Genomic DNA, 15,000 nt, shown 5'->3' with positions numbered 1-15,000 from the left:
GTGTGTGTGTGTGTGTGTTTGTGCAGGTGTGTGTGTGTGTGTGTTTGTGCAAGTGTGTGTGAGTGTGTGTGTGTGTGTTTGTGCAAGTGTGTGTGAGTGTGTGTGTGTGAGTGTGTGTGTGTGTTTGTGCAGGTGTGTGTGTGTGTGTGTGAGTGTGTGTGTGTGTTTGTGCAAGTGTGTGTGAGTGTGTTTGTGCAAGTGTGTGTGTGTGTGTTTGTGCAGGAGTGTGTGAATGTGTGTGTGTTTGTGCAAGTGTGTTTGTGAGTTTGTGCAGGTGTGTGAGTGTGTGTGTGTGTGTGTTTGTGCAGGTGTGTGTGAGTGTGTGTGTGTGTTTGTGCAAGTGTGTGTGAGTGTGTGTGTGTGTGTGTTTGTGCAAGTGTGTGTGAGTGTGTGTGTGTGTGTGTTTGTGCAAGTGTGTGTGAGTGTGTGTGAGTGTGTGTGTGTGTGTTTGTGCAAGTGTGTGTGTGTGTGTTTGTGCAAGTGTGTGTGTGTGTGTGTGTTTGTGCAAGTGTGTGTGAGTGTGTGTGTGTGTGTGTTTGTGCAAGTGTGTGTGTGTGTGTTTGTGCAAGTGTGTGTGAGTGTGTGTGTGTGTGTTTGTGCAAGTGTGTGTGTGTGTTTGTGCAAGTGTGTGTGTGAGTGTGTGTGTGTGTGTGTTTGTGCAAGTGTGTGTGTGTGTGTGTGTGTGAGTGTGTGTGTGTGTGTTTGTGCAGGTGTGTGTGAGTGTGTGTGTGTGTTTGTGCAAGTGTGTGCAAGTGTGTGTGTGTGAGTGTGTGTGTGTGTTTGTGCAGGTGTGTGAGAGTGTGTGTGTGTGTTTGTGCAGGTGTGTGTGTGTGTGTGTGTGTGCAAGTGTGTGTGTGTGTGTGTGTGTGTTTTTGCAAGTGTGTGTGTGTGTGTGTTTGTCCAGGTGTGTGTGAGTGTGTGTGTGTTTGTGCAAGTGTGTGTGTGTGTGTTTGTGCAGGTGTGTGTGAGTGTGTGTGTGTGTGAGTGTGTGTGTGTGTGTTTGTGCAAGTGTGTGTGAGTGTGTGTTTGTGCAAGTGTGTGTGTGTGTTTGTGCAGGTGTTTGTGAGTGTGTGTGAGTGTGTGTTTGTGCAAGTGTGTGTGTGTTTGTGCAGGTGTTTGTGAGTGTGTGTGTGTGAGTGTGTATGTGTGAGTGTGTGTGTGTGTGTGTTTGTGCAAGTGTGTGTGAGTGTGTGTTTGTGCAAGTGTGTGTGTGTGTGTGTTTGTGCAGGTGTTTGTGAGTGTGTGTGTGTGAGTGCGTGTGTGAGTGTGTGTGTGTTTGTGCAAGTGTGTGTGAGTGTGTGTGAGTGTGTGTTTGTGCAGGTGTTTGTGAGTGTGTGTGTGTGAGTGCGTGTGTGAGTGTGTGTGTGTTTGTGCAAGTGTGTGTGAGTGTGTGTGAGTGTGTGTTTGTGCAGGTGTTTGTGAGTGTGTGTGTGTGTGTGCAAGTGTGTGTGAGTGTGTGTGTGTTTGTGCAGGTGTTTGTGAGTGTGTGTGTGTTTGTGCAAGTGTGTGTGAGTGTGTGTGTGAGTGTGTGTGTGTTTGTGCAAGTGTGTTTGAGTGTGTGTGTGTTTGTGCAAGTGTGTGTGAGTGTGTGTGTTTGTGCAGGTGTGTGTGTGAGTGTGTGTGTGTTTGTGCAAGTGTGTGTGAGTGTGTGTGTGTGTGTTTGTGCAAGTGTGTGTGAGTGTGTGTGTGTGAGTGTTTGTGCAGGTGTGTGTGAGTGTGTTTGTGTGAGTGTGTGAGTGTGTTTGTGCAGGTGTGTGTGTGTGTGTGTGTTTGTTCAAGAGTGTGTGTGTGTGTGTGTGTGTTTGTGCAAGTGTGTTTGTGCAAGTGTGTGTGTGTGAGTGTGTGTGTGTGTGTGTTTGTGCAGGTGTGTGTGAGTGTGTGTGTGTGTTTGTGCAAGTGTGTGTGAGTGTGTGTGTGTTTGTGCAAGTGTGTGTGAGTGTGTGTGTGTTTGTGCAAGTGTGTGTGTGTGTGTGTGTGTGTGTGTGTGTTTGTGCAGGTGTGTGTGTGTGTGTGTGTTTGTGCAAGTGTGTGTGTGTGTTTGTGCAAGTGTGTGTGAGTGTGTGTGTGTGTGTTTGTGCAAGTGTGTGTGAGTGTGTGTGTGTGTGTGTGTTTGTGCAGGTGTGTGTGTGTGTTTGTGCAGGTGTGTGTGTGTGTGTGTGTTTGTTCAAGAGTGTGTGTGTGTGTGTTTGTGCAAGTGTGTTTGTGCAAGTGTGTGTGTGTGAGTGTGTGTGTGTGTGTTTGTGCAGGTGTGTGTGAGTGTGTGTGTGTGTGTGTGTTTGTGCAAGTGTGTGTGAGTGTGTGTGTGTTTGTGCAAGTGTGTGTGTGTGTGTGTGTGTTTGTGCAAGTGTGTGTGTGTGTGTGTTTGTGCAAGTGTGTGTGTGTGTGTGTGTGTGTGTGTTTGTGCAAGTGTGTGTGAGTGTGTGTGTGTGAGTGTGTGTGTGTGTGTTTGTGCAAGTGTGTGTGTGTGTGTGTGTGTGTGTGTGTTTGTGCAGGTGTGTGTGTGTGTGTGTGTGTGTGCAAGTGTGTGAGTGTGTGTGTTTGTGCAAGTGTGTGTGTGTGTGTGAGTGTGTTTGTGCAAGTGTGTGTGAGTGTGTGTGTGTTTGTGCAAGTGTATGTGAGTGTGTGTGTGTGTGTGTGTGTTTGTGGAGGTGTGTGTGTGTGTGTGTGTTTGTGCAAGTGTGTGTGAGTGTGTGTGTGTGTGTGTGTGTGTGCAAGTGTGTGTGAGTGTGTGTCTGTGAGTGTGTGTGTGTGTTTGTGCAGGTGTGTGTGAGTGTGTGTGAGTGTGTGTGTGTGTGTGTGTGAGTGTGTGTCTGTGTGTTTGTGCAATTGTGTGTGAGTGTGTGTGTGTGTTTGTGCAGGTGTGTGTGAGTTTGTGTGTGTGTGTGTTTGTGCAAGTGTGTGTGTGTGTGTGTGTGTGTGTTTGTGCAAGTGTGTGTGTGTGTGTGTGTTTGTGCAAGTGTGTGTGAGTGTGTGTGTGTGTGTGCGTGTGTTTGTGCAGGTGTGTGTGTGTGTGTGTTTTTGCAAGTGTGTGTGTGTGTGTGTGTGTTTGTGCAAATGTGTGAGTGTGTTTGTGTGTGTTTGTGCAAGTGTGTGTGTGTGTGTGTGTGTGTGTGTTTATGCAGGTGTGTGTGAGTGTGTGTGTTTGTGCAAGTGTGTGTGTGTGTGTGTGTGTGTGTTTGTGCAAGTGTGTGTGAGTGTGTGTGTGTGTTTGTGCAGGTGTGTGTTAGTGTGTGTGTGAGTGTGTGTGTGTGTGTGTGTGTTTGTGCAGGTGTGTGTGAGTGTGTGTGTTTGTGCAGGTGTGTGTGTGTGTTTGTGCAAGTGCGTGTGAGTGTGTGTTTGTGCAGGTGTTTGTGAGTGTGTGTGTGTGTGTGTGAGTGTTTGTGCAAGTGTGTGTGAGTGTGTGTGTGTGTGTTTGTGCAAGTGTGTGTGTGTGAGTGTGTGTGTGTGTTTGTGCAAGTGTGTGTGTGTGTGTGTGTGTGTGTGTTTGTGCAGGTGTGTGTGTGTGTGTGTGTGTGTGTGTGTGTTTGTGCAGGTGTGTGTGTGTGTGCAAGTGTGTGTGTGTGTGTGTGTGTTTTTGCAAGTGTGTGTGTGTGTGTGTGTGTGTTTGTGCAGGTGTGTGTGAGTGTGTGTGTTTGTGCAAGTGTGTGTGTGTGTGTGTGTGTGTGTGTGTGTTTGTGAGTGTGTGTGTGTGTTTGTGCAGGTGTGTGTGAGTGTGTGTGTGTTTGTGCAAGTGTGTGTGTGTGTTTGTGCAAGTGTGTGTGTGTGTGTGTGTGTGTGTGTCTTTGTGCAAGTGTGTGTGAGTGTGTGTTTGTGCAGGTGTTTGTGAGTGTGTGTGTGTGTGTGTGAGTGTTTGTGCAAGTGTGTGTGAGTGTGTGTTTGTGCAAGTGTGTGTGAGTGTGTGTTTGTGCAGGTGTTTATGAGTGTGTGTGTGTGTTTGTGCAAGTGTGTGTGAGTGTGTGTGAGTGTGTGTGTGTTTGTGCAAGTGTGTGTGTGTGTGTGTGTTTGTGCAAGTGTGTGTGAGTGTGTGTGTGTGTGTTTGTGCAAGTGTGTGTGAGTGTGTGTGTGTGTTTGTGCAGGTGTGTGTGAGTGTGTGTGTGTGTTTGTGCAAGTGTGTGTGTGTGTGTGTGTGTTTGTGCAAGTGTGTGTGTGTGTGTGTGTGTGTTTGTGCAGGTGTGTGTGTGTGTGTGTGTGTGTGTTTGTGCAAGTGTGTGTGAGTGTGTGTGTGTGTGTTTGTGCAAGTGTGTGTGAGTGTTTGTGCAGGTGTGTGTGAGTGTGTTTGTGTGAGTGTGTGTGTGTGTGTTTGTGCAGGTGTGTGTGTGTGTGTGTTTGTGCAAGTGTGTGTGTGTGTGTGTGTGTGTTTGTGCAAGTGTGTGTGTGTGTGCGTCTGTGAGTGTTTGTGCAGGTGTGTGTGAGTGTGTGTGTGTGAGTGTGTGTCTGTGTGTTTGTGCAAGTGTGTGTGAGTGTGTGTGTGTTTGTGCAAGTGTGTGTGAGTGTGTGTGTGTGTTTGTGCAAGTGTGTGTGAGTGTGTGTGTGTGTGTTTGTGCAAGTGTGTGTGAGTGTGTGTGTGTGAGTGTGTGTGTGTGTGTGTTTGTGCAGGTGTGTGTGTGTGTGTTTGTGCAAGTGTGTGTGAGTGTGTGTGTGTGTTTGTGCAAGTGTGTGTGAGTGTGTGTGTGTGTGTTTGTGCAAGTGTGTGTGAGTGTGTGTGTGTGTGTGTGTGTGTGTTTGTGCAAGTGTGTGTGAGTGTGTGTGTGTGTGTGTGTGTGTTTCTGCATGTGTGTGTGTGTGTGTGTGTGTTTGTGCAAGTGTGTTTGAGTGTGTGTGTGTGTTTGTGCAAGTGTGTGTGTGTGTGTTTGTGCAGGTGTGTGTGTGTGTGTGTGTGAGTGTGTGTGTGTGTGTGTGTGTGTGTGTGCAAGTGTGTGTGAGTGTGTGAGTGTGTGTTTGTGCAAGTGTGTGTGTGTGTGTGTGTGTGTGAGTGTGTGTGTGAGTGTGTGTGTGTGTTTGTGCAAGTGTGTGTGTGTGTGTGTGTGTGTGAGTGTGTGTGTGTTTGTGCAAGTGTGTGTGTGTGTTTGTGCAAGTGTGTGTGAGTGTGTGTGTGAGTGTGTGTGTGTTTGTGCAAGTGTGTGTGAGTGTGTGTGTGTGTGTTTGTGCAAGTGTGTGTGTGTGTGTTTGTGCAAGTGTGTGTGAGTGTGTGTGTGTGTGTTTGTGCAAGTGTGTGTGAGTGTGTGTGTGTGTGTGTTTGTGCAAGTGTGTGTGAGTGTGTGTGTGTGTTTGTGCAAGTGTGTGTGAGTGTATGTGTGTGTGTGTGTTTGTGCAAGTGTGTGTGAGTGTGTGTGTGTGTGTTTGTGCAAGTGTGTGTGAGTGTGTGTGTGTGTTTGTGCAGGTGTGTGTGAGTGTGTGTGTGTGTTTGTGCAAGTGTGTTTGAGTGTGTTTGTGTGTTTGTGCAAGTGTGTGTGTGTGTGTGTTTGTGCAAGTGTGTGTGAGTGTGTGTGTGTGTGTGTGTTTTGTGCAAGTGTGTGTGAGTGTGTGTGTGTATTTGTGCAGGTGTGTGTGAGTGTGTGTGTGTGTTTGTGCAGGTGTGTGTGTGTGTGAGTGTGTGTGTGTGTGTTTGTGCAGGTGTGTGTGAGTGTGTGTTCGTGTGTGTGTGTGTGTTTGTGCAAGTGTGTGTGAGTTCGTGTGTGTGTGTGTTTGTGTAAGTGTGTGTGAGTGTGTGTGTGTGAGTATGTGTGTGTTTGTGCAAGTGTGTGTGAGTGTGTGTGTGTGTGTGTGTGTTTGTGCAAGTATGTGTGAGTGTGTGTGTGAGTGTGTGTGTTTGTGCAGGTGTGTGTGAGTGTGTGTGTGTGTGTGTGTGTGTGTTTGTGCAGGTGTGTGTGTGTGTGTGTTTGTGCAAGTGTGTGCGTGTTTGTGCAGGTGTGTGTGAGTGTGTGTGTGTGAGTGTGTGTGTGTGTGTTTGTGCAAGTGTGTGTGAGTGTGTGTGTGTTTGTGCAAGTGTGTGTGAGTGTGTGTGTGTTTGTGCAAGTGTGTGTGAGTGTGTGTGTGTGTGTTTGTGCAAGTGTGTGTGAGTGTGTGTGTGTGTGTTTGTGAGTGTGTGTGTGTGTTTGTGCAGGTGTGTGTGTGTGTGTGTGTGTTTGTGCAAGTGTGTGTGAGTGTGTGTGTGTGTTTGTGCAAGTGTGTGTGAGTGTGTGTGTGTGTGTGTGTTTGGGCAGGTGTGTGTTAGTGTGTGTGTGAGTGTGTATGTGTGTTTGTGCAGGTGTGTGTTAGTGTGTGTGTGTGTGTGTGTGTGTGTTTGTGCAAGTGTGTGTGAGTGTGTGTGTGTGTGTTTGTGCAGGTGTGTGTGAGTGTGTGTGTGTGTGTGTTTGTGCAGGTGTGTGTGTGTGTGTGTTTGTGCAAGTGTGTGTGAGTGTGTGTGTGTGTGTGTGTGTTTGTGCAGGTGTGTGTGTGTGTGTGCAAGTGTGTGTGAGTGTGTGTGTGTGTGTGTTTGTGCAAGTGTGTGTGTGTGTTTGTGCAAGTGTGTGTGAGTGTGTGTGTGTTTGTGCAAGTGTGTTTGAGTGTGTGTGTGTTTGTGCAAGTGTGTGTGTGTGTGTGTGTGTGTGTTTGTGCAAGTGTGTGTGAGTGTTTGTGTGTGTTTGTGCAAGTGTGTGTGAGTGTGTGTGTGTGTGCAGGTGTGTGTGTGTGTGTGTGAGTGTGTGTGTTTGTGCAAGTGTGTGTGAGTGTGTGTGTGTGTGTGTTATTCAAATGTTATTCATGTTCTCTATAAGAGCCTGTGACACAGCGCACTGTTATACAGTGTTTCTATATTCTCTGTGTCTCATTTCGGATGCTGCGTCCTCCGGAGATTGCAGTTTGCTGCATACGGCATCAAGAATGTCTTTTTTAATGAAAAGTAACCGTCATAAAATGGACTATTCCTTGTGAGGTGTGAAATACTGTAGAATACTTTCTTTTTTACTTTGATATTTAACGGTTGACTGGTATCTATTGCCGTGGCGTCATGATAATGGTATAGAGGTGGATTAATTCAGGAAGGACACCAGTGAAGGCCTAGGTGTGAAACGCACGGCCTGCCACTGATGTACGGTATGGTCCAGTGTACTATTACTAAAGAGAAGGTTAAACCTAGGAGTGCCTACTAGCATTTTAACACTGCACTTTTAAAAGACGCTAATTTTAGAGAGTCTTTTATTTATTTATGGAATTGTTTTAAACATGAGAAGGCAGCTTTTAGTTCACTTCAGCTGTGGTGGGATGTGACTAAAACACAAATCAAAGATTTTTGTCAACAGTACACTCTCAATGTCACAAGAGACATTGTTAGATCTCTGAAAGCTCTGGAGATAGAAATAGTGGAACTCCAGCGTTTGGAGGCCACCGGAAATCGAGGGCATGTTGAAGCCCTCAAAAGTAAAAAAGCCAAAATGAACGACCTGTTAGACATTACAGCACAGGGGGCGCTGGTCCACTCACGCTTTAAAAGCGCTGCTGAGATGGCTGCTCCTTCAAAGTGCTTCTTCAGTTTAGAGCAAAAGAATGGACAGAAAAGATTCATACATGCTGTGTGAACAGAATCAGGGGATCTCGTATCTGAGCCCACTGAAATTCACCAGCAGACAGTAAGCTTCTACTCGAAGCTGTACAGCAGTGAGTGGTCAGGGACACAGGTGGTGGAGGACAGCTTCCTCATGGACCTGCCAAAGCTCTCTGAGCAAGTGGCCAGAGGGTTGGACACGGAGCTGACGCTGGAGGAGGTTCATGAGGCTCTCCAGGGGATGGAGAATGGACAGGCGTCAGGTATAGACGGTCTCCCTGTCGAGTTTTACAAGGCTTTCTGGGCTGTCGTAGGGCAGGACATGCTGGACGTCCTACGGGACAGTATACGGAGAGGTGAACTCCCGTTGAGCTGCAGGAGGGCCGTCCTGACCCTGCTACCGAAGAAGGGAGACCTGACCCAACTGGCTCCCGGTCTCTCTACTGTGCACTGACTGCAAGCTGTTCTCTAAAGCATTAGCCTCGAGACTGACTAAGGTAATGGAGCAGCTCATTCACCAGGACCAGACGTACTGTGTGCCTGATAGGTCCATATTCGATAATGTGTATTTAATTCGTGACATTTTGGACGTCTCCAGGCTATTGGGCTTAAAAACTGGTCTGATTTTCCTAGATCAGGAAAAGGCTTTTGACCGGAATATTTGTGGAAGGTGCTGGAAGCCTTCGGGTTCAGTCCAGGTTTTATAGCCATGATCAGGGTGTTGTACAGTGACATTGAGAGTGTACTGAAGGTTAACGGTGGTTTATGTGCTCCTTTTAGAGTGTACAGGGGGATCAGGCAGGGCTGTTCCCTCTCTGGAATGTTGTACTCTCTAGCCATTGAACCTCTTTTAAATAAGTTAAGAAGTAATCTCTCTGGTTTTAATATTCCACACGTTAATGCCTCAATATGTTTATCAGCTTATGCAGATGATCTGGTAGTGATGATAAACACACAAGAAGATGTGAATGTTTTAACTGATATTTTAAATGACTTTCAGATTTTATCCCCCACCAATGTTAACTGGTCAAGCCCTTTTAGTTGGGGGGTGGGGGGGTGTTCAACCTTACCTACCAGGAGGCTTAGGGTGGAAAAGAGGTGGTTTTAAAAACTTGGGTGTCTACCTGGGGAACAATGAGTTTTTAAACAAAAACTGGGAAGGCTGTAGAGCACGTGAAGGGCAGACTGAGCAGGTGGAAGCGGCTGTTCCCAAAGATGTCCTACAGGGGGCGATCCGCTGGTCTACACCGGATTCCACAGGGTGTTCTTCATCTGCCGAAAGAGGACAGGGGCTGGTCCAGCTGTCCAGCAGAGCCGCAGCCTTCCGCCTCCGGTTTATCCAGAGACTCCTCACTGGACCCAGAGACTTAGTATGGAGAGCAGCAGCCAGTGGATTATTACACACAGTTCAAGGACTGGGGCTGGACAGAGCGTTGTTTTTAATGGACGCAAAAATGCTGGACATTTCTGGATTACCAGATTTTTACCGTGGATTTTTTAAAATCTGGAACTTTTTTAAGAAACAAAACAAGGGCTGTAGAACACTACACTGGCTGCTGGAGGAACCTCTGGTGTACGGCGGGAGACTGGACATCTCCAGTGTGACCGTCCCTGCACTGACCAGAACTCTCATCTCCTCAGGGATTATAACGCTCCGGGAGCTTGTGAACATCGCGGGGTCAGACTTGTTGAGGGCAGAGGACCTGGCAGTGTGTATGGGACTGCGGTCCCTGTGTGTTGTCAATCAGCTCCTACACCGCTGGAGATCTGCATTGACATCAGAGGAGCGTGTTCAGCTGATGGACTATTCACACACAGAGACTGGTCCTGCAGAGGACGAACCCTTTCCCCAGCTGAACATCGCTCCTGACCTCGACGGGTGTGCAGGCCCCCTCCTGGAGTGTCGGGGTGAAGGGGAGATGGACTTTGGGTCAGTGTCGGGGAAGCTGCTCTACAGAGCGTGTGTAAAGGTTTTAAATAAGAAGAAGCTGAGTGGGAGGGTGGACACCCCATGGAGAAGTGTACATGGTTTTACTGATGATTTTAAACCAGAGTGGACGCACTGTATAAACCACCGTTAACTAAAAAATCTGCTGACCTCCAGTGGAGGATTTTACACTGTATTATCTCTGTGAACTCTTTTATTTCTGTTTTAAACCCTGATGTTGCACATGATTGTCCTTTTTGTTCACAGAGAGAAACAGTTTTTCATGCTTTTATTCACTGCTCCAGGTTACAGTCACTGTTTGTGTTTTTACGGAGCATTTTAAGGGCTTTTAATGTTGATTTTACTTGAAACACCAGTTCAGGTGCCAACTGATCAATTTTATATTTGGTCAGATAAAAATGGTGATATACCTGAGCCGGAAAAAACAGATTGCACAAAATACTGACTGTGAAGCCATAAGAATTTTCCTCAAGAATTTTAATAGATTTTAATTTCTACAAAAAGATGAATGTGAAGATATTTGAGAGTGTGGTGTCATGCTAATGCTCTGTGCTCTGTAGCAGAAGAGAAACTCTGCTTTTCACCAGAGCTAAACTAAATCCACCATTCACTCATGTCTTAACTTCATTTATTGAAATATTTTAAAATGTATTTATTGAATTACTGAGTCACCCTGATTTTACTACATATGTGACTTATGTGTAAATAAAAGGATTGTAAAGTTAAGTCTCTCTCTCTCTCTCTTTCTCACACTCTCTCTCTCTCACACACACACACACTCACTCTCTCTTTCTCACACACACTCTCTCTCTCACACACACACACTCACTCTCTCTTTCTCACACACACACTCTCTCTCTCTCTCTTTTTCTCTCTCTTTCTCACTCTCTCTCTCTCTCTCTCTCTCTTTCTCACACTCTCTCTCTCTCACACACACACACACTCACTCTCTCTTTCTCACACACACTCTCTCTCTCACACACACACACTCACTCTCTCTTTCTCACACACACTCTCTCTCTCACACACACACACTCACTCTCTCTTTCTCACACACACTCTCTCTCTCTCTCTCTCTTTTTCTCTCTCTTTCTCTCTCTCTCTCTCTCTCTCTCACACACACACACACTCATTCACTCTCTCTTTCTCACACTCTCACTCTTTCTTTCTCACTCACTCTCTCTCTCACACACACACACACACTCACTCTCTCTTTCTCACACACACTCTCTCTCTCTCTCTCTCTCTCTCTCTCTCTCTCTCTCTCTCTCTCTCTCTCTCTCTCTCTCTCTCTCACACACACACACACACACTCACTCTCTCTTTCTCACACTCTCACTCTCTCTCTCTCTCTCTCTCTCTTTTTCTCTCTCTTTCTCTCTCTCTCTCTCACTCTCTCTCTCACACACACACACACTCACTCTCTCTTTCTCACACTCTCACTCTCTCTCTCTCGCTCTCTCTCGCTCTCTTTACAGAAGATGGTCAGTAGCTGGGGTTAGTGTATGACAGCAAAACTAGACTTTTTCCAGCTTCATATTAAAACACACTTTTACATTCTATTAAAGGTGTGTGGTTAAAGGTTGTAATAACGGTGTAATAAAGTTGATATTAAAGGTTTGCAGTGTTTTTGGAGGCTCATTGTTCAGTGTGTGTACAGGAGCTGAAGTGTCTGCGCTACACAGGAGGATCAGATCTGCATTCGATGTGTTTGATCACGAGTCTAACCACACTGTGGACATCAGGTACAAACACACACTTTCTGAAAATTGCTGTGTTAAAGTACAAGTGGAACACAAATAAAACGTGTGTGTGTGTGTGTGTGTGTGTGTGTAGAGAGATTGGCACTATAATCCGGTCACTTGGATGTTTCCCCACAGAGGCTGAGCTACATGACATCATTGCTGAGGTTAGAGTGACATTTCTGCATCTGTAAACTAGTTTATTACAGACCATGTTAAAGACTATAAACTCTGTGTGTGTGTGTGTAGATAGAGGAAGAGGAGACTAGTGGATTTATTCGCTTTGAGAAATTCCTTCCTGTCATGACCAAAATACTGATCGAAAACAAGTGAGACACACCCACGCACACATTCAGGCTCCTGTAGTGTTTATTTCAAAACAAAGTGTGAGGTTAAAATACGGTGTTTATTACAAAGAGCTCTGCTGCTCTTAAACTTATTAACTTATTACAAAATTCTTTATAAAATTCCACATTAAACTACTGATCACTCCACAATAATCTCACCTTCACCCCCCCAGGTTTCGTCCCATTCCCGAAGATTTACTCCTGCAGGCGTTTCAGGTCACTCACCTCTACCTTTCTCTACATTTCAAGCACATCTCTTTTGGCACAGCTGTAGCACTGATAGATATATTGTGTTTGTGTGTGTGTTTGTGTGGGTTCAGGTGTTGGACCAGCAAAAGAAAGGATATTTGGAACCAGAGGAACTCATCAAGTATCTTACACAGGAAGGTAAAGAGCATTTACACTCCTGATTCCTGTGGCGGTATTTACAACATAAACATGTAAATAATGTGGCATCAAAAATAATCTCTCTCTCTCCCTCTCTCTCTCTCACACACACACACAGGAGAGCCATTCTCTAATGAAGAAATGGATGAAATGCTCTCGGCTGCGCTCGATCCTGATAAACAGGTTGTTTTCTACAGAGAGTTTGTTGGCATGATGACCCTTGATGACCCACACTAACTGTGGTAACCATGGTAACCAAGGAGCTGCCACTCTTCATCATTTGATTTGCGTGTTCATATGACACAGTTATTTGGAGAAGTAAAGACCTGACAGAATTCACCTCAGCTTTATTTCTGCACTGTTAAAGTTAATGCACTGTTAAAGTTAATGCACTGTTAATGTAATGTAATGCTGAATGTGGTGTTAATTAAATACACACACACACCCCACAGTAAACTGAATAAAATATAGACACTCAAAGATTTTATTCTGATTTCTGATATAAAAGTAAGGCACTAGGCAGTAGGGCACTAGACAGTAGGATACCTAAACTGTATGGCACTTAAACTGTAGGGCACTGGATGGTTTAACTCCGTATTAATCTCTTTATTAATCCACACACGCTTTAATATCACACACATCTTCAGCACATAACTAAGAATAAAATATCTCAAATAAAAAATAAAACACACTTAAATCTTTCAGTTCAACACACAGCCAGCAGAGGGCGCTGAACACCACATACACACTGTTGAGTAGCGATAAAGAAACACATTAAATTGGGAAATTAAATTAAAATCAGTTTCAGAGTTCTTTGTTTCTGTCCCTGTTATAGACACAGGTGCGATTCTATATTTGAAAAAAAAAGGAGTACAAAAATTCTGAAGATCATCACTTTTGGTGGAAACAGCAAAACATTTAGAAGAAGAATAATTAGGCAGATGTTTGTGAATGTCCAGAGAAATGCCCTCTAGAATGAATGGAGGCGTGTCTTCCACAGTAAACATGATCCATCAGTGTGTTTTTGGTTGAGTGTGTTCCCGCACACACGCACACACACCTACCTCTCCCTATTCCAATTACAGTTTAGTGCAGAATAAATGAGTTTATTCACGTGGAAGAGAAGAGGGTGGAGTCTGTGTGAAGCGGTGATCACGTGACTATTCGTGTTCACCAGCTCGAGGCTGTTTAATATCAGAAAGTTTCAGCCTCTCGGATGTGGAACACATCTTAGTACACCTAGCTTCTTCCTCACTTAGAGTCAGTATAAGTGTTAATCTCTCCTCCAGATCTCAGCAGCTCACTGAACTATGGTCAGGAGTTTAGAGCAGGAATGTGGCGCATGTCCACTGCTGTATATATATCACAGGGGAACAAGTCATAGGTCTGTCATCTTTTAAACAGAATTATAAACTCTCTCTCTCTCTCTCTCTCTCTCTGTGTGTGTGTGTGGGTGCGTGCGCGCGCGTGTGTGTGAGAGTGAAAGAGAGAGATGTCAGTAGGGGGCGCCGTGTGACCGTATAACACACACACGCACACACACACACACACACACAGGCGCCAAACTACTACAGTGTGTAAATGCAAATCTGTGACATTTGTAGATGAAATGTCGAGTTTAAACACGTTCACGCGCTGCTCTAAATGTCACTGTGTCCAACAGATCACTTTGTGTGTGTCTGTTGTGGGGTGGGGGTGGGGGTGGGGGGTCAAAGAGAGAGAGAGTTTGTTTAGAGAGCGTCAGGTCACGCCCACACGTTATTTAATAAGCACACGGGTGGGACTCCGCCCACATCCAGATGCGCGCGAGACTCTGGTTTTTGACATATGAGAGTGAGCGAGGTGCGCGCCGAGTGTGTGTGTGTATATATAAGTATCTATGTGTGTGTGTGTGTGTGCGCGCTGCATGCAGTAGAGGCGCGCGCGCAGACCCATATGGCGTTCTCTCCCGTGGCGCCGTTTCTGCACGCGCGCTGAACACCGGAACCTCGGGATTGTATTTACATTCTGGAATTTTTGGGTAAACAGGATAGAGAAACAGCGGGACTTGTGTGTGTGTCTGTGTCTGAGGACATGCGTAAAGATGATGGAGAGTTACCCCGCATGGCACTGAGACGGAGGCGCGCGCAGGAATAATCTCCTTCACGGTGATTTATTCATTTAGAGGGGATTTTTTGGAGAACATCAGCATGACCTCTGTGAGTGGGAATAAAGAGAGAAGCGGCAGGAACCGGAAACACACGGTGAGGGGGTCATTTTATTTTTTTTATTTTATTTCATTATTTATGCTTCACGCGCTCATGAATAATAATAGGCCTGTAGATGGATGCACGAGGAGGCTGATGGATTTGAAGTCCGTTTAAAATACCAGGATAATGATATCCAGCTAAGAGCAGAGAGAGACAGAAAGACAGAGACAGGTGACTGTGAGACAGATTGTGGCATCCAGGTTATTTACGAGAGTTTCTTCTGAAAGCCCAAAAACATCACGTTAGTTTATAAAGAATGTTGTGAAATTCACACACACACACACACACACACACAGTCACACTGCTGCAGTTTACAGAAACTAAATGTCTCTCAGAAAGGTACTGACCCTTCCTGGTCATTGTTCCTGGTGTAGTACCGTTATGTCTGCACCTTTTGTACCTTTAATATGGGTTTTTTTCCACCTAGAAATGTGTGTATTGAACATTTAACTTGTTAGTGCAATTACAGTCCAATGATTGTTTTTTCAGTGTTACATGTACCAGTGAGAGATGCACACTAAAGGTACAATGCATAAGTGTCCAGAGACGGGGAGCAGTACCCTTCAGTACCGCTGTGTTCTGGGTGTGTAGGTGATGTACCCCGCTCTGTGCTCAGAGTATTCATGGAGCCTGTAGATGGAAGTGAAGTGAAGAACAGACCCTGTTTCTGTGTTTTACTGTTCCAGAGTGCTCCACGTTATTTGCTGTTAATGAAGATCTGCTTATAGACCTTTTATAACATGTAATACAGTCAGATATAAACATCTAACGGAACATTGGCTGCAGATGATTTCAGTCTTATTCT

The 15,000-nt window shown here is 45.5% G+C and overlaps 2 protein-coding genes across 3 annotated transcripts in view; both read left to right on the top strand.

Annotated features, from left to right (window-relative positions):
- Positions 1–12,426, top strand: part of efcab2 (EF-hand calcium binding domain 2) — a 26,780-nt gene extending 14,354 nt beyond the window's left edge. Inside the window, exons 2-7 of the mRNA XM_058398427.1 lie at positions 11,131–11,215; positions 11,307–11,379; positions 11,462–11,541; positions 11,733–11,775; positions 11,880–11,946; positions 12,065–12,426. Coding sequence (XP_058254410.1) covers positions 11,131–11,215; positions 11,307–11,379; positions 11,462–11,541; positions 11,733–11,775; positions 11,880–11,946; positions 12,065–12,183 — 467 coding nt within the window. The 3' untranslated portion in view covers positions 12,184–12,426. The remainder of the gene's footprint in view (positions 1–11,130; positions 11,216–11,306; positions 11,380–11,461; positions 11,542–11,732; positions 11,776–11,879; positions 11,947–12,064) is intronic.
- A 1,315-nt stretch (positions 12,427–13,741) lies between these two features.
- Positions 13,742–15,000, top strand: part of kif26ba (kinesin family member 26Ba) — a 91,828-nt gene continuing 90,569 nt past the window's right edge. Inside the window, exon 1 of one of the 2 annotated variants that reach the window (XM_058399434.1) lies at positions 13,742–14,189. In XM_058399434.1, coding sequence (XP_058255417.1) covers positions 14,136–14,189 — 54 coding nt within the window. In that variant the 5' untranslated portion in view covers positions 13,742–14,135. The remainder of the gene's footprint in view (positions 14,190–15,000) is intronic. The other variant, XM_058399433.1, reaches the window with a different exon arrangement.

The sequence above is a fragment of the Hemibagrus wyckioides genome, linkage group LG09 (genome assembly GCF_019097595.1).
Source record: "Hemibagrus wyckioides isolate EC202008001 linkage group LG09, SWU_Hwy_1.0, whole genome shotgun sequence".
NCBI classification, from domain to species: Eukaryota; Metazoa; Chordata; class Actinopteri; order Siluriformes; family Bagridae; genus Hemibagrus; species Hemibagrus wyckioides.
Note: the sequence above shows the minus strand (reverse complement) of the source record. Positions and strands in the feature narration are given on the sequence as shown.